This window comes from Neodiprion lecontei, chromosome 3, assembly GCF_021901455.1.
Source record: "Neodiprion lecontei isolate iyNeoLeco1 chromosome 3, iyNeoLeco1.1, whole genome shotgun sequence".
Classification (NCBI taxonomy): domain Eukaryota; kingdom Metazoa; phylum Arthropoda; class Insecta; order Hymenoptera; family Diprionidae; genus Neodiprion; species Neodiprion lecontei.
Window position 1 is genome coordinate 37,810,814 of NC_060262.1, and position 22,781 is coordinate 37,833,594.

The 22,781-nt window shown below is 35.4% G+C and overlaps 1 protein-coding gene across 19 annotated transcripts in view; it reads left to right on the forward strand.

The window, feature by feature from the left end:
- Nucleotides 1-22,282, forward strand: part of LOC107224961 (microtubule-actin cross-linking factor 1) — a 173,222-nt gene extending 150,940 nt beyond the window's left edge. For 12 of the 19 annotated variants that reach the window (XM_046733678.1, XM_046733679.1, XM_046733680.1 and 9 more), the window contains 20 exons: nucleotides 88-909; nucleotides 1,198-4,019; nucleotides 4,207-4,218; nucleotides 4,631-6,755; nucleotides 6,856-7,103; nucleotides 7,489-7,542; nucleotides 7,808-7,852; nucleotides 8,373-8,450; nucleotides 9,013-9,187; nucleotides 9,286-9,403; nucleotides 9,527-9,756; nucleotides 9,919-10,036; nucleotides 13,503-13,648; nucleotides 17,159-17,318; nucleotides 17,505-17,630; nucleotides 17,725-17,902; nucleotides 18,417-18,479; nucleotides 18,900-19,019; nucleotides 19,675-19,737; nucleotides 20,310-22,282. In XM_046733678.1, the coding sequence (XP_046589634.1) occupies nucleotides 88-909; nucleotides 1,198-4,019; nucleotides 4,207-4,218; nucleotides 4,631-6,755; nucleotides 6,856-7,103; nucleotides 7,489-7,542; nucleotides 7,808-7,852; nucleotides 8,373-8,450; nucleotides 9,013-9,187; nucleotides 9,286-9,403; nucleotides 9,527-9,756; nucleotides 9,919-10,036; nucleotides 13,503-13,648; nucleotides 17,159-17,318; nucleotides 17,505-17,630; nucleotides 17,725-17,902; nucleotides 18,417-18,479; nucleotides 18,900-19,019; nucleotides 19,675-19,737; nucleotides 20,310-20,475 (7,869 nt within the window). In that variant the 3' untranslated portion in view covers nucleotides 20,476-22,282. Of the gene's footprint in view, nucleotides 1-87; nucleotides 910-1,197; nucleotides 4,020-4,206; nucleotides 4,219-4,630; nucleotides 6,756-6,855; nucleotides 7,104-7,488; nucleotides 7,543-7,807; nucleotides 7,853-8,372; nucleotides 8,451-9,012; nucleotides 9,188-9,285; nucleotides 9,404-9,526; nucleotides 9,757-9,918; nucleotides 10,037-13,502; nucleotides 13,649-14,831; nucleotides 14,939-17,158; nucleotides 17,319-17,504; nucleotides 17,631-17,724; nucleotides 17,903-18,416; nucleotides 18,480-18,899; nucleotides 19,020-19,674; nucleotides 19,738-20,309 lie in introns of all 19 variants that reach the window. The other 7 variants (XM_046733697.1, XM_046733690.1, XM_046733691.1 and 4 more) reach the window with 6 other exon arrangements.
- The last annotated feature ends 499 nt before the right edge of the window (nucleotides 22,283-22,781 follow it).

A 22,781-nucleotide genomic window follows, 5' to 3' on the forward strand; every position in this document is an offset into this window, starting at 1 on the left:
AAACAATCATCTCTAAACTATTCAAATGGAATTATTTATTCTGGTCTGGTTTACTTTAACAAAATCACATTTCCTCAATTTTTCCAGAATTTACGAGAAGAAACAGCAAGCTTGAAAAAACCGTTGCAATCAGTAAGACAGCAAGCCAATGATTTAGTGAATGCCGCCGGTGATCAGGGAGTTGATGCGACGCACTTACAAGACGAAGTTGACAATGTCACGGACCGTATCGACGATTTGCAAGCTAAATTGGACGACAGATGTAGCGAACTCCAGAGTGCAGCTACAGCAGTTGCACAATTTAATGACCAAGTTAAGGGTGTTGTTCAAGATCTATCGGACCTTGAGAAGGAGTTGGAATCTATGAAAGCACCTGGACGAGACATCAAAGTTGTCCGTGGGCAAATAGAGGACGTTGGCAAGCTAATCAATAAGATCAATAAAGCTACTGACGATGTCGCTGATGCTGTAAGCTCTGGGGAAAGATTAGTTGACTCTGGTTTCGCTCCTGATACAGTTGCCACTAGAGATCAAGTTGAAACCTTGAAACGTCAACTTGGCAAGCTTGACGAGCGCGCACGAAACAGGGAAGAGGATTTAAATGCTGCTCTAAGTAAACTCCAAGAATTCTATCATGCACATGCTGATGTCATGGATGACATCAATGATGCCAACGAACAAGTACGCATGCTTAAGCCTGTAGGATCAGAAGTTGAGACTATACGAGCCCAACAAGAAGATTTCAGGAATCTGAAGGCAAATAAAATTGAGCCAATCGGTCATTCGGTTGATAATTGCAATCGACTCGGACAGTCACTTATCCAAAGCGCAGGTCGTGATGTTAACACTGGCAGTATTGAAAAGGATCTGGATAAAATGAATGATAAGTGGAACGATCTAAAAGGCAAGGTGAGTAGAAGGAGTGATCTAATTATTGTATACTTGAAGCCAATATTCTTAGTAACACTGGCCTAATTTCTGTCTGACCGTTGTCTAGTACGAATAACTTTTGCCATGGACAATTTTTATTTTAACATCCGTCAGTAGCATCAAGTAAAATGGAATAACGCTTCCGCCGATTTAAATCCCCATATCACTTGTTTTACACTACTGGAAATCTTCACAATTAGAACAATCTGTGAAATGTTTTACTATCATATCAAATATCTAATGATAATTTTTTCCTCGTTTTTATAGCTTAATGAAAGAGATCGCAAGCTGGACGTGGGTCTTCTGCAATCTGGAAAATTCCAAGAAGCACTGGATGGACTAGAAAAGTGGCTTGCTGATACTGAAGAAATGGTTGCTAATCAGAAACCGCCTTCGTCCGATTACAAGGTTGTTAAAGCACAGCTCCAGGAACAGAAGTTCCTGAAGAAGATGTTGATGGATCGACAGAATTCGATGTCATCACTATTTACGATGGGACAAGAAGTTGCGGGAGGAGCAGATTCTAAAGAGCGCAAAGTTATAGAAAAACAACTAAAAGATCTCATGGGTAGATTCGATAATTTGACTGATGGTGCTGCAGAAAGAATGGATGCCCTGGAACAAGCGATGGCAGTGGCCAAGGAATTCCAAGACAAGTTAATACCCTTAGCTATTTGGTTAGACAAGACCGAGAAGAAGGTAAAGGACATGGAACTAGTACCAACAGATGAAGAAAAGATCCAACAGCGTGTGAAAGAACATGATACGCTACACGATGATATTTTATCAAAGAAACCAGATTTCAGTGAACTGACAGATATTGCAAGTAATCTCATGGGACTTGTCGGTGAGGATGAGGCCGCTACATTAGCAGATAAACTCCAGGATGCTGCGAATAGATACGCTGCATTGGTTGAACGCTCTGAAGCACTAGGCAATCTATTGCAACGCTCTAGACAAGGATTGAGACATCTAGTTCTCACCTATCAGGATCTGCAAGCTTGGATGGAAAGCATGGAGGTTAGACTTTCAAAGTATCGTATATTAGCTGTCCACACAGAGCGACTTCTACAACAAATGGAAGATCTTGCTGATCTCACTGAAGAAGTTTCCACAAGACAGACAGAAGTTGATAGCACAGTGGATTCTGGACTTGAGCTTATGAAACACATCTCTAGTGATGAAGCTCTTCAGTTAAAAGACAAGCTTGATTCTTTACAACGACGATTCAATGATCTGGTGACCCGAGGCTCTGATCTTCTAAAACATGCTCAAGAAGCCTTGCCTCTAGTGCAGCAATTCCATGATAATCATAACCGTCTAATGGATTGGATGCAAGGAGCTGAATCAGCTCTACAATCTGCCGAGCCTCACGAGGAAGAAATTATTCGTTTAGAAATGGAAATATCTGAGTATAGGTTAGTTTTGGATAAGATAAATACAGTTGGACCACAGCTGTGTCAGATTTCCCCTGGAGAAGGTGCAGCAACAATAGAAGGTCTCGTGACTAGAGACAACCGGAGGTTCGATGCTATAGCTGAACAAATTCAGAGGAAGGCTGAAAGGATTCAACTGAGCAAGCAGAGATCCCTTGAAGTGATTGGTGATATCGATGACCTTTTAGACTGGTTTAGAGAAGTTGATGGACAACTACGAGAAGCAGAACCACCAAGTAGTGAGCCTGAAGTCATCAGAGTACAACTCAAAGAACATAAAGCTCTCAACGACGATATTTCCAGCCAAAAAGGTCGAGTCAGAGATGTTATTTCAACAGCTAAGAAAGTTATACGAGAGAATGCCCAGCATGAAGACACTTCGACAATCAGAGATAAAATGGAAGATCTGCGTGAGACTATGGAAATCGTTTCCGGTCTTTCAGCTGATAGGCTGGGTGCCTTGGAACAAGCTTTACCGTTGGCCGAGCATCTTCGAGATGCTCATGCCGGTTTAGTGAGTTGGTTGGAAGAAGCCGAGCAACAAGTAGCAATGTTACCCATGCCAGCGTTACGTCCTGATCTAATTGCCGTACAGCAAGACAAAAATGAACTTCTCATTCAAAGTATCAATGAGCACAAACCTCTTGTAGAAAAATTGAATAAGACTGGCGAAGCTCTTATCAAATTATGCAATGAAGAAGAAGGGGCCAAAGTACAAGAAATTTTGGATAATGATAATGCTCGTTATTCGGCCCTGCGTGCAGAGCTTCGTGGTCGCCAACAGACACTTGAACAAGCATTGCAAGAGTCTTCTCAATTCTCTGACAAACTGGAGGGTATGCTTCGTGCTCTTTCGTCAACTGCTGATCAAGTACACGGCGCTGAACCTGTGAGTGCTCATCCTCCTAGACTACGCGATCAGATGGACGAAAATAACGCTGTGGCAGATGACATTGCTCAAAGGTCTGAAGCCTATGCAGCGGTCAAGAAGGCTGCCAACGATGTCATCAACAAAGCCGGCAACAGAGCTGATCCAGCAGTCAAAGATATCAAACGCAAATTGGAAAAACTCAATCGGCTTTGGTCTGAAGTTCAGAAAGCCACTGAAGATCGTGGTCGAAATTTGGATGAAACACTGGCTATTGCCGAGAAGTTCTGGTCCGAGTTAAATGGAGTAATGGCTACATTGCGCGAACTACAAGATGCTCTTGCTGGACAAGCACCAGCCGCTGTTCAACCTGCAGCAATTCAACAGCAACAAGTGGCCCTTCAAGAAATTCGGCAAGAAATTGATCAGACAAAACCTGACGTCGAACAAGTCAGGGCTTCTGGACAAGAGCTGATGGGTCTTTGTGGAGAGCCTGATAAACCTGAAGTGCGTAAACATATGGAAGATCTGGATCAAGCATGGGACAATGTAACTGCGCTTTATGCACGCCGCGAAGAAAATCTCATTGATGCTATGGAGAAGGCGATGGAATTCCATGAAACACTCCACAATCTTCTAGAATTCTTGGAAGAAGCTGAGGACAAATTCGCTGCTATGGGCACCCTGGGTAGTGACATTGATGAAGTTAAGAAACAGATCAAGCAGCTCGCTGCTTTCAAAGCAGATGTCGACCCGCATATGGTGAAAGTTGAAGCTCTGAATAGGTAAGAATTAGTTTGTTTTTAATTCTGGTCCAAACAACAAAACCTATTGTTACCAATAGTGTGGGTTTCCCCTGAGATCATAGACACGATCACTGAATTATTCCTGTGAATATCAGGTTAGGTAATCTAATGTGATTGATCTAATTTATCTAATGTAAATATTTGTTTTTGGCGTTCCTGAAAACAGAAGTCTCACAAGGCAAGTCAATGTCTTTGTGTTACGTATATCGTTGCTGTAGTTAGAGCATGGCTTAGATTTATATTTAATAAATTTTTCTTCTAGCTTACTACATTTTCATTGCACGGTACATTATTAAACTTTCCTTGCTATATATCAATCCATCACATCTTCGATGGAATTATTCCGCCGCATAGAAAACAAAAAAATTTCAGGACCACTGTGTGTGAGACAAATAAATGTATTGTAACAAATAGAGAATCCCAACTGCGCTGCAGAAACTCTATCAGCTAAATAAGAACCACTTGATTATTTTCTTTGCTATTTGATGTCAACATTATTTCAATTTTTTTTTATTTAGCTTGGTGTTATAATGGTATTAGAATTTACCAGGAATAGAATAATTTTTAAACCGAATTTTTCTTTGCATTAGGCAAGCTGCGGAACTCACTGAAAGAACATCTTCGGAACAAGCAGCTGCTATCAAGGAACCGTTGGGTGCAGTTAATCGTCGATGGGACGGATTACTTCGTGGAGTTGTTGAAAGGCAAAGGCTGTTAGAAAATGCATTGCTGCGACTTGGACAATTCCAGCATGCCCTTGATGAGCTTCTAGTATGGATTGACAAAACTGATAGAACACTGGAAGATCTAAAACCAGTAGCTGGGGACCCTCAAGTGATTGAAGTTGAGCTGGCTAAACTCAAAGTTCTGGTAAATGATATTCAAGCACATCAAACGAGTGTAGACACTCTGAATGATGCAGGAAGACAACTTATCGAAGATGGTAAGGGCACTGCTGAGGCATCCACTACAGCTGAAAAACTTGGAACCCTCAATAGGCGTTGGCGTGACCTGCTACAACGAGCGGCGGATCGACAAAGAGAACTGGAGGATGCTCTTCGAGAGGCTCAGTCCTTCACAGCTGAAATTCAGGACTTGTTGTCATGGTTAGGTGACGTAGATAATATGATCGTAGCATCTAAACCTGTTGGTGGTTTACCAGAAACTGCGTCAGAGCAGCTTGAGCGGTTCATGGAAGTGTACAACGAACTGGAACAAAATCGACCAAAGGTAGAGACAGTTCTTCAACAAGGACAGGAATATTTGAAACGTGCCGGAGCAGCAAGTGCAGGTAGCTTGAATCACAATCTTAAAACCTTGAAACAAAGATGGGACAATGTTACGGCACGTGCGAGTGATAAAAAGATCAAATTGGAAATTGCTCTCAAAGAAGCAACAGAGTTCCATGATGCTTTGCAGGCGTTTGTTGATTGGTTAACAAATGCTGAAAAAACCCTAACCAACTTGAAACCTGTATCCAGAGTTATGGAGACCATTCTTGGTCAGATTGAAGAACACAAAGCGTTCCAAAAGGACGTTGGTGTTCATCGTGAGACCATGTTAAACCTTGACAAAAAAGGAACTCACCTGAAGTATTTCTCCCAAAAACAAGATGTTATCTTGATAAAGAATCTGTTGATCAGTGTGCAGCATAGGTGGGAAAGAGTTGTTTCAAAATCTGCTGAACGTACCAGAGCCTTGGATCATGGTTACAAAGAAGCTAGAGAGTTCCATGATGCATGGTCTAACCTAATGAATTGGTTAGATGAGACTGAAAAGACCTTGGATGAAGTAGCTGCTGATGGTGTGGGTGGAAACGACCCAGAGAAGATCAAATCTCGACTGAATAAACATCGTGAAGTGCAACGTGCTCTCAGCGGTAAACAGGGAGTCTATGATTCTACCATGAAAAATGGTAAAACCCTGAAGGATAAAGCACCCAAGTCCGATGAAGCAGCTTTGAAGGAACTTCTAAATGAGTTGAAAAACAAATGGACCACAGTTTGTGGAAAGAGCGTCGACAGGCAAAGAAAACTTGAAGAAGCATTGTTGTTCTCAGGACAATTTAAAGATGCAATTCAGGCATTGCTTGAATGGCTTAGAAAGGTTGAAAAGCAACTGTCAGAAACAGGTCCGTTACATGGAGACCTTGACACGGTGACAAATCTCTTTGAACAACATAAATCATTTGAAAAAGACTTGGCTTCACGTGCCTCTCAAATGGAATCTGTAATAAGAACTGGTCACGATCTTGAATCTAAGGCGACTCCGGAAGATGCGTCAACAATCAGGTCCCAGCTTACTGAAGTTAATTCTCTTTGGGATACTGTCACTCGCTTATCTTCAAACAAGACTTCTCGTTTGGAGGAAGCTCTTAGGGAAGCTGAACGTCTTCACAAGGCTGTTCACGTTCTTCTTGAATGGCTGAGTGATGCTGAAATGAAACTTCGATTTGCTGGACAATTACCCGAGGATGAACAGGAAAGTAGGAATCAACTAATGGAACATGAGAAATTCCTTCGTGAACTTCAGTTTAAGGAAGTTGAGAAAGATGCCACTCTAGAATTGGCTCATGTTATTCTTGCCAAGGCTCACCCTGATGGTGCAGCAGTAATCAAACACTGGATCACAATCATTCAATCCAGGTGGGAAGAAGTTTCCACATGGGCTCACCAGAGAAACCAGAGGCTCGAGACTCACATGCAAGGCCTACAGGTACATATTGCAATTACAATAAACTTACAACATATTGATTGCATCTGCCAACGGTAACAATATAGTCAGTGAAATTACATTATCATCTTAATGTTTATAGGATCTTGACAACCTTTTGGAGGAGTTGCTTGAGTGGCTCGGCGGATTAGAAAATACATTGAATATCTTGGAAGCTGAACCACTTCCTGATGACCGTGCAACTCTAGAAGAGTTGATCACTGATCATCGTGAGTTCATGGAGAACACGAGTCGAAGGCAAAACGAAGTCGATCGTGTATGCAAAGCTCGTCAGGTCAAAGCTGTTAAAGATGGTCGCAAATTCTCAAGACCCAAATCAACAACACCAAGGTACAATTTTTTCCACATCATTCCCAAATTTTCATCGCACGTTATACTTTCTATTTAGAAATAGTCATGTCTTGTACTTGTGTATTAATTATAATTAAATCTGATGTCATGATTACAATAATTTGATAAATTAGAATAATAATGACCATACTGGATTCAACGTGCATTCAGAACAGTTTCAATAGTTTTTTTTTTTTTTTATGATGGTGAATAAGAGCAATGAAATGCTGTTGTTTTGAAAATCTGTTTTGTCAACAGAATGTTAGTTTACTCTACATAATTAAACTACTATATTGAAATTGCTTTTTGCTTGCGTTTTGTGTGCATACTGCACGTGTTTTTCTTTTGTCTTTGTTTTGGCACTGGCTTACTTCACCAACATCAGTAAGGACCACTACTATGACTACGAGTATGAGCAACCACCACTACGGAAGCAAAGGTTTGTCGTCAGAAATAATTTTTTGATGAGTTCATCAAATTTTTTTTGATTTATAAAACGACATTCGTAATTTCAGAGTCATGCATCTTTGTGCGCATCAATTATTAGTATAACATGTTTCATATAATAAAATCTGAAATAAAAGATTATTCTAGACATGTTTAGGATTCAAATTATTGATTGAATGAAGACAATTTTTCTTCATGCTTGAATCAGGTTTGAAGATATCATTTCGTTAATTTCATGTCGTTTTGCTACCTTCTAGTTTCAAAGGAAGCCGAGACCTCGCTCAGGGCCCACGGCATGGAAGGTATTACCTCATGTGTTAACTATTACTCTTTTAAACAATATACACCAACACTACCTACAATGTCTTGATAAAAAATTTTATTTATTTGCACCGCTTATGCAGAAGTCTTAACTCGATATCAAATATTAGATGTTGCACGAACGTACTAACGTCTTGTTAGTTCATATATTTTAATAAATTTTAATTAGTTTTATAATTTATTTAACCATTATTCATGCACCGCAAGGATATCAGGAAGAGGATTAGCAAATGTACAAACATGTCATTTGGTTTTTTCTGCTCTTTTTGTTTTTCTTGCGTAACTGATGGTATTTTACTTAAGATTTTATTCAAGTTATATTTGCCTTGTGGTTATATCTACAATATTTCATTACGTTCAGTATCATTTTGATATGATACCTTCGCTGAACACATACACAATTTGAACACTGCCTGACTCAGTGCATCGAGAAACTACTCGTTTATCCAAACAGTTTTTGAGTAGTGTGTTTTGAGTGATGTGACGCATGTTCTTGTTTAGCCGAGCCAGTCCAGGTCGTGAGAGAACCCCGGACCCTTCATTACCACACATTGGTCCACGCTTCCCACCAAAAGGAAGGTATGTCATCGTATCTTACTTTTAGAAACTATTGTACTTTCGTATTATTATGTCCATATAATAGCGATTATTATGTAGTAGCGTAATATTTATTTGGAGTTATGGTTGAGGAACGTGTGTGTGTCTTGTTGAGTTTACGGGCCTTCTTCGGTTTGGGTTTATAACTACTTTGTTTGAACAATAATTTTTTCACCAAGAAATGCTTAAGATTGATTATAGTAATAAACTTTGTTCTAGTGAAATTCGGAAGTGCAAAACTTATTGCCTAATCATAATAGTTTGTACAAAGTTTGTATTTACAAGTAACTTGCAAATTAGCGAAAGGAAATTTTTAAACTTGTAAATAATGTTACTCTACAAAATGTGATTGAAATCGAGTGATCAGTTTGGAACACATCAATGTGTGAACTATACATCCAATATGTTGTACTCGTTCTCATCAAATCATTTGTAACATTTATGTTTAATCAAATCTGAATACTTTACAAAATGTAGTAAGCATAGGCAGATTTTGAGTCACCTCTTCCTTACTAAAACTTTCCTGCATTTTGTCCTAAATAAGTAGCAAGGCAGCTGAACCAGAGTTCCGAAGTCCAAGAGTTAAGCTTCTCTGGGACAGATGGCGGCATGTATGGATGTTGGCATGGGAGAGACAACGCAGACTGCAAGACAAATATAATTATATTCAGGAACTCGATCGTGTCACCAACTTTAGCTGGGATGATTGGCGCAAGAGGGTAAGTTGCCATCCCAATTATCAATACTCTCAAAGTTTGTGTTGAATTGATTAATGCAGAAAGAGCTCTAATCATATTGAATCATTTTACTTTCACAGTTCCTGAAATTCATGAACCACAAAAAATCACGCCTCACAGATCTGTTCAGAAAAATGGACAAAAATAATGATGGACAAATTCCTCGTGAAGACTTCATCCAAGGGATTATGAATACTAGTAAGTGATGTGATTGTGTAGTATCAAACTAAATATGGCATACAATAACAACATTGACCAGTCAGATATGAAATACATCGTTGAGGTTTATTTTATTTTAATACGTATGTATTATTTTTCTAGAATTCGAAACCTCGCGGTTGGAGATGGGAGCTGTAGCAGATCTTTTTGATCGTTTCGGCAAAGGTCTGATCGATTGGAAGGAGTTTATTGCTGCGTTGAGGCCAGACTGGGAGGAACGAAGACCTCCAAATGATACCGATAAAATTCATGACGAAGTCAAACGGCTCGTCATGCTTTGCACTTGTAGACAAAAGTTCAGAGTGTTCCAAGTTGGTGAAGGAAAATATAGGGTATGAACTTCTTTGTACATTCTTTATTCGTTGATATTTAACAATTTTTTAAACTAACAGTTTCGAGCACATCTATTACAAATCACAGAAAACTTAAGTATTTATTGAAATTCCCGTTAGCGAAGAAAATTAATTAATATTTTATATAATGAATTTTTACAGTTTGGAGACAGCCAAAAATTACGTCTTGTCCGGATTCTTCGTTCTACTGTTATGGTACGAGTCGGAGGTGGTTGGGTAGCGTTGGACGAATTCCTTGTAAAAAATGACCCTTGTCGCGGTGAGTTTTTGTCATATATTTCTGATCAATTTAATTTTTACAATATTTTATCGACCATTTTATTTGAAACTGAATTTATGCTGGTTAGTCATCATATTTTCCGTTTCATTAAGCAATATTATGGAAAATTATTGATCAGCTTCTTTGATAGCAATATAACGTTGAGTTTTTTTTCTATTGTAAAGTCATATTAATTCGATAAATATTGTTTGGAAAATAAAATGCCTGCTAAATTGAAGCTAAAATTGTCTTGCAAAACATATGACCTGCTTTTAATATTTCAACGGCCAAAAAATTAACTCAATTTGTACAAGTTCAGACCGATTTAGCTTGGTACAGCAGTATCGTACAACTTCTTGTTTATTTTTGAATTGCTATGTAACAAGAATCTGACATTATATTTACCATCTTATATGCGTCTAAAATTAGATTAAAAGATTTGTATTCATGCATAACGATTTCACCCAGTACCATGATATTTACGAAGAAAAGAAACGTGATTTACTATTCCCGCTCCCCTATCAAGAGGCACGTTAAAATATTTAGTTATGGTTTTAAGACTGTCGTGTTACTTGTTAGTTTTGAAAACCATTTCTCGTGTTTTATTTTAATAAATTAATTATTCCGTATTTTCTGTTATATTTAACATTTCTCATGGTTCATCAGCATTCATTTGCTCCGCTCGAATAAAAACAAAAACATTTTGCTAACTCTTAATTTTAATAATAACATATACTCACTATTTAATGTGAGATCGTAATAATATCTAATTACTATACTTTTGAAACATTTTGAAATGTTTTTGTGCCTGGGCTCTCATAATAATAATATATAACATGATAGTGCGTTTGTGTGTATGATCTCAACTCCTGAGGTAACAACAAGAGTAATTTTTATTAATCACAAATAATCACCAGCTGAATATAAATATGGGGACATAAATGGAGAAAGTGTGTGTTTATTATATTTGCTTTTGCTTAGCTTGTTGCTGAAATTTTGGTTCTTAGTTCTCCTATCTAACTTGGCCAATCACAGTTGATAGAAAATGGTATCAATTACAAAAGAAGATTTGTGTGGTTTATTTTCACTGATTTATAATTCAATTTATATTGCCTAATTCGATTTTTTTTTAACGATTAAAAATAATCAGTAACACTGCCTACAGTTTGAAATTGATCCAGTTATTGAAACTTGTTTATGCTTTGAGACTCTTATTTTGGTTTGAAATCTTAAATTCTGAAAATGCACTTGAGTTACATTAAAGGAATTAGAAGTTCGAGATCCAGAATTGAGAAATTATTATCTTTCTAACGCAATCTTCTTTTGGGAGAAAACTAAATAAAAGCAAAAAAAGAATTGTAGTTAATTGTGATATTGTTGATAGACCCCATACTAACATGAACTTTATTGCTTTCTCTCACTCCACCCTCCTTAAACCCAATCGTGCACCTTCCAAAACATAATTATTACTAAATATTAATCATTGATTTAATATCTGATAATTATGGTTGCTTTTTATTCCTCAAATCAACTGCAATGCATGATCTTATATTTTTAATTTCACCGTATGCCGTTCACCGTACTATTTCATCACATTAAATCATTTAGTTTTTTTAATGCCAATACCGGATCCTAACAAACCTGAACAGCACGAGGGCTGGTGCCCACTTGGTAAGAGTGTTGTGCATGTCATTATTTTATTCACAACTGATATGCCAAGCTTTATAGCACAAAAAAGCAATGTTATCCTTTAAGCTGAGCACTAAATTTTGGAAACGAAAGATCTATGATTGATTGATGCAAAAAATATGCACAGTGCTATTGTCTCCAGCACATTTATTAATTTTTTTTTTTTTCAAATCAATTATAACTCCAACTGACAAAGTTGATACAACGATATTGAACTAATACCATATCATGTACATGGATTTACCTCAAACGACCGTGTAAATAAGCAAACTACATCTTATCATCGTTCAGGTTTTAAATTAGTAAATTGCAAATAGATATTATAGCATTGTTGATTAATGGGACCTACCAAACTCCTAAAAGATCTCATAACTCTAATTCTATTTGGTTATTAGCATTAATTGACATATCAGCTGTGAAGTCATAAGTAATTTACGTTGCATGTTCATACAATAATTTAATTGGCATTTAGTAGTTTATTTGTTTTTTCAATAATTATTTGTGTCCGAAGTTTGTGTTTTCCAGAACTTAGGTAATGTTACGTTTAACCGTTTGTCGAGTTATATCTCAAGGCGCGTTGCAACAAATACGTTTATATTCAATTCCTGACGACTGAGAGTATTGCATTGTCAAAAGAGTTATTTCGTTGTAGAATTAGAAGATGTGTTTCCCATTAATAATCTGTAAAACAGATTATCTTCTTCTTTTGTCCATGAAAAAAGTAGTAGAGCACATTTAATTACAGTGTGTAGTGTTGTGGTGACTGCGGATACAGGACATTTTGAATTCATTATCAATTTCCATGCAACGGTAGTTGGGAGCAAAAACGTTTTAATGTTCTTCGTACATATTCTAATAGTTTTAAGTTTTCATTCGAGATAATGAAACAAGTTTTGGTATATTCTAGCAGTACAACAATATCAAATATTTTACCTATATTTCATATCAGTGCCCTAGTTTAAATTCATCACATGGTACAGTTTGCGAACTTGAGAATTGTGTTTTATTTTATGTAATATATCTGTTTATTTATTTATTTATCTTCTCCAACCAATATATGTAGCATGGTGTTGGAGTTGGACATGGATTTTATAATAGAGTATTTCAGTTATGTTTGATAGAGTGTTCTTATCATATTGTAACATGAATCTCATCCACAAGATGGTTTGTAAAACGAACTTCACGTTTCAAGATGATAGGTATAATGTAGTAACAATAGCAATACCAGTCCGTATTACAGAATATATAATGTGCAAATTTATTGAAACTATATATAATATAGTAAAATTAGCATAGAATCAAACGTAAATCAAATAACGAAACTGTAATACAAACTGATATATCATTTTTCAATATCCCTAATTATTTATATCGTACTTAAGTTTTTCCTTTATTTTATTCTAAATTTGTTGTTTTCTTTTTTCCTTTTATCAATCCAATACACATACACATACACTACACGCTATCTTCTACGGTTAAACTCTTTTATCTCTCCTCATCTATTCAATTCTTATACCAATTTATTCAATTTGCATGCCTCGGTATTGTAAATTTGTAAAATATCTACTATATTATGCTATACTAACTTTTTTTTCATATTCTTTGTTTCTTTTCATTTCGTTTCGTTATTCTGTAAAAATTTTTCCCTTAATTATGTATAATTGAAATTATTTCCTCTCTATATCTGTTCTTTGTAAAAAAAATATTTGGCACTTCCTACAATCCTTGGCATCCCGTAACGCCTTCCTACTAACTGCGTGCACGCAACACACTCTAGCCAAGGGAAGGACGAACATTGAGCTACGGGAACAGTTCATACTGGCAGATGGCGTCAGCCAGACTATGACAGCGTTCAGGTCCAAACCGAGTCCAACCTCGACCCTGCAACGTACGCCAATATCCTCTGCTGGGCCCATAACTAAGGTAATAATGACAGACCCATGAAATATCCTTTCATCACGGTCAAGCATCAGAAATCAAACCTGCTGATCCATTGCCTCTCATTCACATTACTGTAATCGCAATGATAATGACAGTTAAAGACCGAAGAAACCATTTGAAAAAAATTTATTTCCGTGCGCAATAAATTTTTTTCACATGTATATCTACGACCTATAATTTCATTTTAAACTTGGCAAGTATGAAAGCTTGATTTATTTTCAACAAAACAATTATTACACTGAACTGCTAATACTGCAATTAAATTACAGATGAGTAAAAGGTTCTTGCCAAGTTTCAATATGTTATCACACTTTCATGAACGAGTTTTTTTTTTCTCTAATTTAACTGACGTATATCACACCGCATATTCATCGCATTTTCACAATCTCTTCGTTCTCTCTAACTGAGGTACGTGGCCCCAAGAAGTTTCAGCATTTTCTGGTGAGTACATTATTCATGTATTACAAGTTTGCAGGATCACTTTGCATGAGCACGGTTGATAAGTATACGTATATTGGTAGTTGTATGTAGTTGCTTTGTTATGACTTGTCACACTTGGGTATGTCGTGTTTATGATAAACTCAAGAGTTTTTGGGTACTATTGGTAAGGAAAGAATATCGTTGGTATATCATTTTCAGGACAACACTCACCACAGATTGCGTTAAAACCTCAGGAGATGTGATTTCAGCGTGATGATTAAGTTGAATAGGTTTCATTTTTTTTTCCACAAATATTGATAAACCGGCACAGATGCACTTTCTTTAAATGTGTGAATGATCAGGTCAAATATTATGGTAGCATCCTCACAGACATTGATTAACATTACACCATCTTCCAAATGCCGTTAATTATACTTGCATTATAATGATTCAAATTCTTTGTACTCAAGACACAAATTCAAGTATAAATATAACACTTCAGGATCTTCATTATTTCTCACACTTGAATGTTCACTGTCGAATTCATTTTATTGACAATAAGTGCCAAATGATTGATAATCGATATCTAATTGATGAGCTTACCGTAACAAGAATAGCATTCTGGAAGTTTGTAATCAGATCAGAATCAGATAGGAAAATAAAAAACAACGTTTAACAATATGCCGTCAGAGAGATACTCTACAAAATAGACACAGCGTTGTAAAACTTTTGGTTTATGGTACAGCGGAGGAGTTCATGAACCAGCTGATGCCGATATTTGAGAGTTTGAGGCAAAAGGAGGATCTCCCGTGCTCATACCCTCTCCACATGCACGCACCCTCTTACCACTGGGTAAATAATGAATTCTGTCTTCCATTCTGTCGTCCGTGTGATCATTTATTGTTTTGTTTTTCGTTGCTGTCCGTGTGAGCCTGCGATTTGCATCTACTAAAATAGCGTGAATTATTAGCAAATTTCCTGTTTATTGTGATCCTAAAGAAACCAGGGTAGAATTTATGTGAAATTTTTGCCATGCTCTTGTCAATGAACACATCAAATAATTTTGAACATGATGAAAATTGTTTATCAATTTTGTAACAGATAGAATTTCTTCCAGCCAAACTCATTATTCTCTTTCTGAAAATTATTAGTTGACCAACTGTGAAACTTAATTAAATAGACTGCATCATAGCTTATTAGAATTGTTATCTATTTATCGCAAAAAAAATGTCCAACAAAATTCTACTGTGGTAATTCTAGGACGAAGCAAACTTGAGAGTAACAACATAAGTTTGGGTTTGTGGTTTTGAGGAAATACTGCGGTATAGTATTATCAACGCTCAATATTATCTGTAATACGCAGATACTTGTGCAATGTATTCTGTTTGATTGTGTAGAATCGAATGTATGTTATGAATCACCATTCCAATCATTTATAGCATTATTTTGATTTATTTTGTTTCCACTATTATTTACCTGGTTTGAGTACTATTTGTTTGAATGCCTCGAAATACTTCCTTCTATTGTGTTCCCGTCCTAAGCAACGGACATACCCATATTGGACTCTTAGCATGGATGGGTAACGATCATAGAATTTCCATGTATTGGTTTTGACATCGACTAGTTCCTTTAGTGGTATATAAATTCGGGCCTGCTCTTATGTTTCCTCTTTTCAAATGAAAATTTCAACGTGCAGTGCAATGGAAAAGTTCAACAGTGGCAAAGAAATTCAATATTATTGACCTTGTAAGATATTGTCAAGGACTTTCAAAGATAAAAACCAATTTCACAGCATGTTTGGAAACATTTATTTCTTGGACATGCTACCATTACAGAACTTGCCCATTGTTTTAGAATGCGACTATAAATTGAGTAGAGAATATTCTTGTTTTTCAAACTTTTTAACTATATCCTGTATTAATGCGTGGATAGTGGCGTTGATCGGAGACACCTCAAATCACCATAAACTACTGTATCTCTCCCAGCTCCTTATGGTAAGTTAGCATGTATTTGGTAGATTCCGATTCTCAGTTTTAATTATGGTAAAAAGTAGTAAACCTTTTTTTTTCAAGTATTTCATTGACCTATTTTGAATTAAGATCACATAAGTTGATCAGATTGATATCTCAGTAACATCTTCATATTCAATTTTTATAATTTTTTTTAAATCCTAGTTTTATTTCTAAGCAATAAAAAAATGTATATAATACCAGTACTACTACTATGACTGGTACTACTAGTATTACTTGACACGTCATATATTCTCGCTATACCATAAATAAAATTGAGCCTTTTCAAACGTCAAGTAGTACGAGCAGTGGGTATGTACATACAGTTTTAATTAACATTTTTTTCCACTTCTTATTATAATTTTAAATGTAAAAAGTGGGAAATTATCCAACATGAATATACTTGTTTTAACAATAGTACCTAAGTGACGATTGACGTATACTTCCAAAAATATTATTACTTGGACATATCAATCAATATACATTGAATAAACTGATAGCAAATGATTTTCTCTTCACTGTAGTAACAGTCCCAAATTAAACGCATTTAAAGTATAATACAACTAGTAATGAAAGCATAATAGTACTGAAAACAATTTCTTGACTTCGGAAATATACCTGTATTCATAAACGATCCGTTTTGTTACAGTAAATATGGATTGTGATACACATTAGCTTAAAATTCTATTTCATACTTAATTATGGTTCTAATTTATACAACTGAGTTAGGTGCTCCGTAAGAAAAAAGAGCTTCTTCATAATCGCAAGTTAAAAATAAAGCATTTCAATTGCGAAGTATATAATGTCAATACTTACTTCCAATCAATTACTGCTGTAAATAAATAATAAAATATCATAGTGTAGTAGACTGTCACAGTTAACAAAAATGTGTTAAGAAGAATGAGTAATATTTGAATGATAATTTCGACTAATTTTGTTCTAAATTTCAGTTGTTTTATTTGATTATATATGTACATTTTTATGCTGTAAAAGCTTAACTAATAGCTTCTAATGATCCAAACTAAGTCAAATCATTGAAACATCTGTTAATTACCACGTCTAGGTGAGAGAGCGTAGTGCACGAAGTACACCTATGGGTCAAACACGTGCATCGAGAACTTCGTTGAGCGCCGGAACACCTGACAGTCTTAGCGACAACGAAAGCTCTTTCAGGCCACCAGCACGAAAAACTAGTACACCTTACAGAAGTACTTTAACCCCAGGTAAATGGATTATTCATTTCATGCTTTGAAAAACCGAAATTTTTACATCGCAATTTAAAGTGCCAATTATTGACGAAACATTTTATCAGATGAAGCTTTCAATTTTAATGGACCGTGTGTGAATGTCTGTATATTTAAATGTTTCACGAAGATATCTATTTTTATGTGACAAATTTTTCATTCCAGGAGGAAGCCGTCCGTCAAGCAGGCCAGCATCTCGACCAGCGAGTCGGCCGAGCAGTCGACCAGTTTCCAGACAAGGTAGCAAGCCTCCAAGCCGCTATGGATCAACTCAATCCTTAGACAGTACTGGTAAGCATAAAGTGTTTGGTAGAGTTTCTGAAATATTTACGAACAACTTGATAGACAGGTGTTACAAATGAGACGTTTTTTTAAAATTTCGCAGATGAAGGTACACCAAGTCGCATTCCACGTAGAACTGTGGGTACCACAGGTAATACGCCAACATCCAGTCGTCACAACAGTATTTCAGGTAGAAGACTAGGGGCTCCAGTTAACGGATCTAGTTCACGTCCACGAACACCTACCGGCCTCATCAGCCCCGCTGGTGGTGCAACCTCCAGGTTTGTAGAGGATTTTCTTCACCAGTATTCATAATTATGAAGTAAAGAAAGCCTGCAACAATTTAAAGAAGACTAACTGTCATTGCATTACCTTTAGTTACTTGTATTAATGACGTAACATGCTAACTGCATTTATTGCATAAGCATTATAAAAAAAATCCCTCTTTACCCTATATATTCAGAAAAATAACAATCTCTTTAACTTAACAAACATTTTTAGAAACATTAATATTATTAATTGACATTAATACAGCAGATACAATGTATGGGTTAAAGACTAAGTTATCTCATGCAATATATGCATTTCTAAGTTGACTTCTGAATTTTGTGCAGTGTGATTTTTCAATATGTATCCTGACCACACCATTTTTCTTTTAATCACTTTTCATTCATTTTATAATTCATTGTTCCAAGATTGAATCTTCAGTAAATTTGATGGCGGTTATACAAGTCAACAAACGGTTGATAAATAACGAATTGACAGGCCTTAACACGCAGCTAATAAAATTTTTAGGTTCGGCTCAATGAATCGAGCATCGAGTATACCAACCCTGTCTGGTGTCGGAACACCAATTAGGTAAAGAACAATGATAAAATATTACCTGATTCTTCACGGATGATTCTATTCATCATGTATTATACACGGGTTCGGGTTGTGTACTATATGTTGCAAAAAAAGTGTATTTGTTAAGCTGAGGGTTGTTATGAAAATGTCGCATTACGAGGCAGTCAATCTACTCTATTGTAGAAAGCAATCGGTCCATAAACATACAGTGTTGGTGGTGGTATTACTCGTTGCATTATAAATTTATATTATGAATTTTTTTTAATTTGCTTTGAACTTGCTTTGTTTTATGAAAACATGAATCTTCATGCATTATTATAATAAATACCAAATGTGCTTCGATCTTGTACACCTGCAATGTACACACTATGCAATGTCAATATTCATCATTAATATAATGGAAAACTAATTTCAATGTGGTGATGGGTTTAGCCGCTCTAGGATCCCGGTTTACGTTGGACCAGAAATAAAATCGCCCCAGTCTACAATCAGCAATATTTCAACTCATTCAACACAAAGCAACCAATCCACTATTTCTACTGATTCCACTGGGTATGCCTGATCGCATGTCTTCCAATGAAATAGATTCTTTTTTCTTGCTGTTTACTATGTTTTTCTTGCTTAGAATATTCACACAGATTTTGCTGAGAACATTTTGCAGTCTTTTATCTTTGACAAAAATCCTTACATTACAAAATATAAATGTTTACCACTAAACACAAATTAGATTGAACTGACAATCTTTGTAATTTTGATAACATTCTCTGAAATATGCAATCAATCTTGATACTAAATAGAAGTAGAAGGCTGTAAACATAGCCAGATTTCAATGAATACGTTATGCCACATTTTAGCATGACAATGCATGCACAAGTTTTGATGTCATGCTTATCTGTACTATTTCTTTTGAAAACCAGAGCTTGAAGTGGATTCAACAGATATTTTGCATGCTAAGATTATTGTGACTTGTGTCGTTGAGTGATGATTTGTTTTTTTATATCGGCTTTACCGTCTCTTGTGGAATGATGTCATTTGACTATCTGTATATACAGGATTTTAGATGTTGATTCGTAGAACGCTACTGTATATAAATTACTATAATAGAAACCACCTTTTTCTCAGAATATATAATTAGAGAATGAGTTTCTATGGCTTTGAGCTTACCTTCTGTCAATTAACACTAACAATTTCTTTCCGCAATGCTCAGGAGCAGTTCCATCCGTACAAGTTCGGCAACTAACATCCCCTCGACCGTCAGGCAAACAAATAGGTAAAATTTGGAAATATTGATTAATCAAAGTGATCAATGTACGGCCAACTTATCCCCAATTTCCAAGTAGTGCAGTAAATACTCATTGGTCAGATTATCTTTAGCATTTTTTACATTCATGTATTCATTTGATGTACATATTTTCTACCAATTTCATATTTGGTATGGATTCATACTTTTGCTCTGATGAATTCAGAATACCATTATTGGGTACGATTTTTGGATCCAAACGAAAGGTGGAAACGGGCTTTTGCTGTATGGAAAAAACTATAATGAAATGTATGTCGCTATACTACAACTTTGACTTACAAGTCAAGCTTTTTGAATTTTGTTTATAATTTGTATTTGTACATAGTTCACTCGTACTCATTGTTGAACAAAAATAGCAGCAAACTTCGTGACATGTACAAATAAATAATCCAGTACAACATTTTTCGTGTACAAAAAAACTGGAATATTTACAGTATAAAATTCTAACAGATTCCAACATACTTCACTACTTGTGATTGCCATTGTAAACACAGGTGCCATCAGAAATTTCATTGTCGTTAATACTATAAATGATAATTTAGGACACGGACACCATCCAGCGGCTCCAGTACGCCACTTCCGCCAACGTCAAAACTCGCTCGAAAACCATCTGGGGCATCCGATACGTCTGTATCCTCAACTCCAGGAATAAAAAAAGGTGGCAAGGTGCCAACACCGATCGAGCAACGGGCTCCGTTCAGGCTTTAAAAAGCATAATTAACTGCTTGTGCGCTCTTGAAAGAAAAGAAATTTTTTTAACAGATTACTAGAAACTACCGTGTAAAGTATATCCCAGTTTGGTAGGAAGTCTGGATTCTATAAACGAGCAAAAACATTATTATAAACGTTGCAGACCACGAAAAAATATATTTAAAGTCCGTAACATCGGACTTTACATTGTAAAAAATAATTTTGCAAATTTGGTGATCAAAGATCATCATAATTCTTCAATTGCTTGTACTATTTGTCCGCAAAGAATTAGGGAAAAAAAAAATAAAAAATTAACAAAGAAATTGAAAACAATGTACTGTTATATGCAAGGTATTCAAAGATAGGCTGATAAAGACAATTATTAGATAGTTATGAAATTATATTGAGGCATAATATCGCGTTAATAAAAAAAAAAATACATGATGATTGCGTGAATTATATTGAAAATATAATTGGGGTAAACGCGCATTTCGTCAATTATTAATACTTAAATCTAATTAATATCGTATCAGCTTTGCAGAATCCTTGTTTAAACTAATCATTCATTATTGAATACAAAGAAAAAGTATGAGTTTATTTAGTCTTGACACCACTCGAGCTTAAAATAGTTATCTCATTATTTATTTAAAAAAAACTGAAAAAAGGTAACTAATAAAATACATGTGATGTGTTCTGAAAGTAATTCCTTTCCATCTAGAATGTCTAAAATAGTTTGTTTTCTTGTGGTTTTTATACACGATTTAGCTTACTTCACAATGAAAGAATAACACAGAGAAACGAAATTATCGTGACATTACAGTTTGGAATATATTGCCAACCCAGTAGAGTGTTTTTTTTTTATTTTTTTTTTTTTTTTACGTTCGACTAAAATTAGTTAGCTAGGTAGAGAATAAGGTGTAATTATCTGTAGCGTATGGCGTGAAGTTTCGGTTCGGGGTATTCAACACATAAACATCTAATTTACGGAAACTTCTCTCTACGATACAATGTTTACATTTTATTGCATATTAATTTTAACAAATTAGATAATTAAGTCTGGCGCACTCACGTTCTTCGTCAAAGAGTTAATATTAACAAACTTGATCTAGTTGTCCTAGGTATTCTTTTTACAAATGTAACAATATTCAGTAATAATTCTCTTAATTTTATATTAATATATTCACCGAATATTATTTAATGCCACTATTCTTCTTCTGTCGCAAATAGGTTGTATCTTCTATATTTATATATACTTAGAAGAACGCTGTTAGTTTTTTTTTTTTTAATTACTATTATTATTTTTGTTTTCTTTTGTCGAAAGATACGTGACTGCTCAAAACTGCATAAAGAATATGAGAAAAAAAGCAAAAATAAATGGAATTAATTAAATTTATGCAAAAGAGAATTTGGGTGAAAAACTCCTATAAAAATAATGTTACGAAAAAGAGAATTTATTATGTAAATATTGGTTGGTTCTCTTATTCTATCGCGAAATTATTTACAAAAGTTAAATGATGTTAGCAAGTTTCGATGCTAAAAATGGGGAATGAAAAATGAAAAGTATATCAAAATCAAACTTAGCTTTACGTTTACGTTGCACAAATTATACAAATAATTTGTTCTCAACTGCGTTGTGACGCCGCACTCGAACGACATCATAACGCAACATTGGCAAGGATATTGCTAGATTTACGGATTAGATAAGACAAGACGGTTTTGTCTGAAACAGTAGAAAAACGTGCCTGCCTGTGCGGTTTTAGATAAAACCAAAAAAAAAAAAGACATTTCCATTTTTTATATAAAAAAATATATAATTAATATAATAGAAGAAACCCTAATATTATTATCTAATATAATTAATGTATTAACAATCATCATTTATATAATATTTTGTTTTGCCTTACTGTAAAATCTGTACCATCGCTAATAACGCTGTGAAAAAAAATATATATTTAAAAATATCTTTCACTGTTTTAAGACGCACTTGAATCAACCTGAAATCCAGTTCCGCTAAGACTGCGCGACAGATGTGACACGTCCGATTGCGACAGCTTCTGTTTTGTCTACCCGATGAATGATCCACAATTAAAACAAGATTTACGTAAAAATAAAAATACGAAATAAAATAGTCGATAAGAAATTTTGACTGTTGAATGATGTTCTGGTTTCCTTTCACGTAACTATTCTCATTTTGACACTGTTACAAATAATTATATTTTTGTTTTAGTTGCTGGTTTGACAGCTCTAAATGGAAGACTGCTAAGACGAATTTTTTAAAAACACAGACCTGAAAGCTCACTTCACTCCTTGGCTCTCTGGTTAAC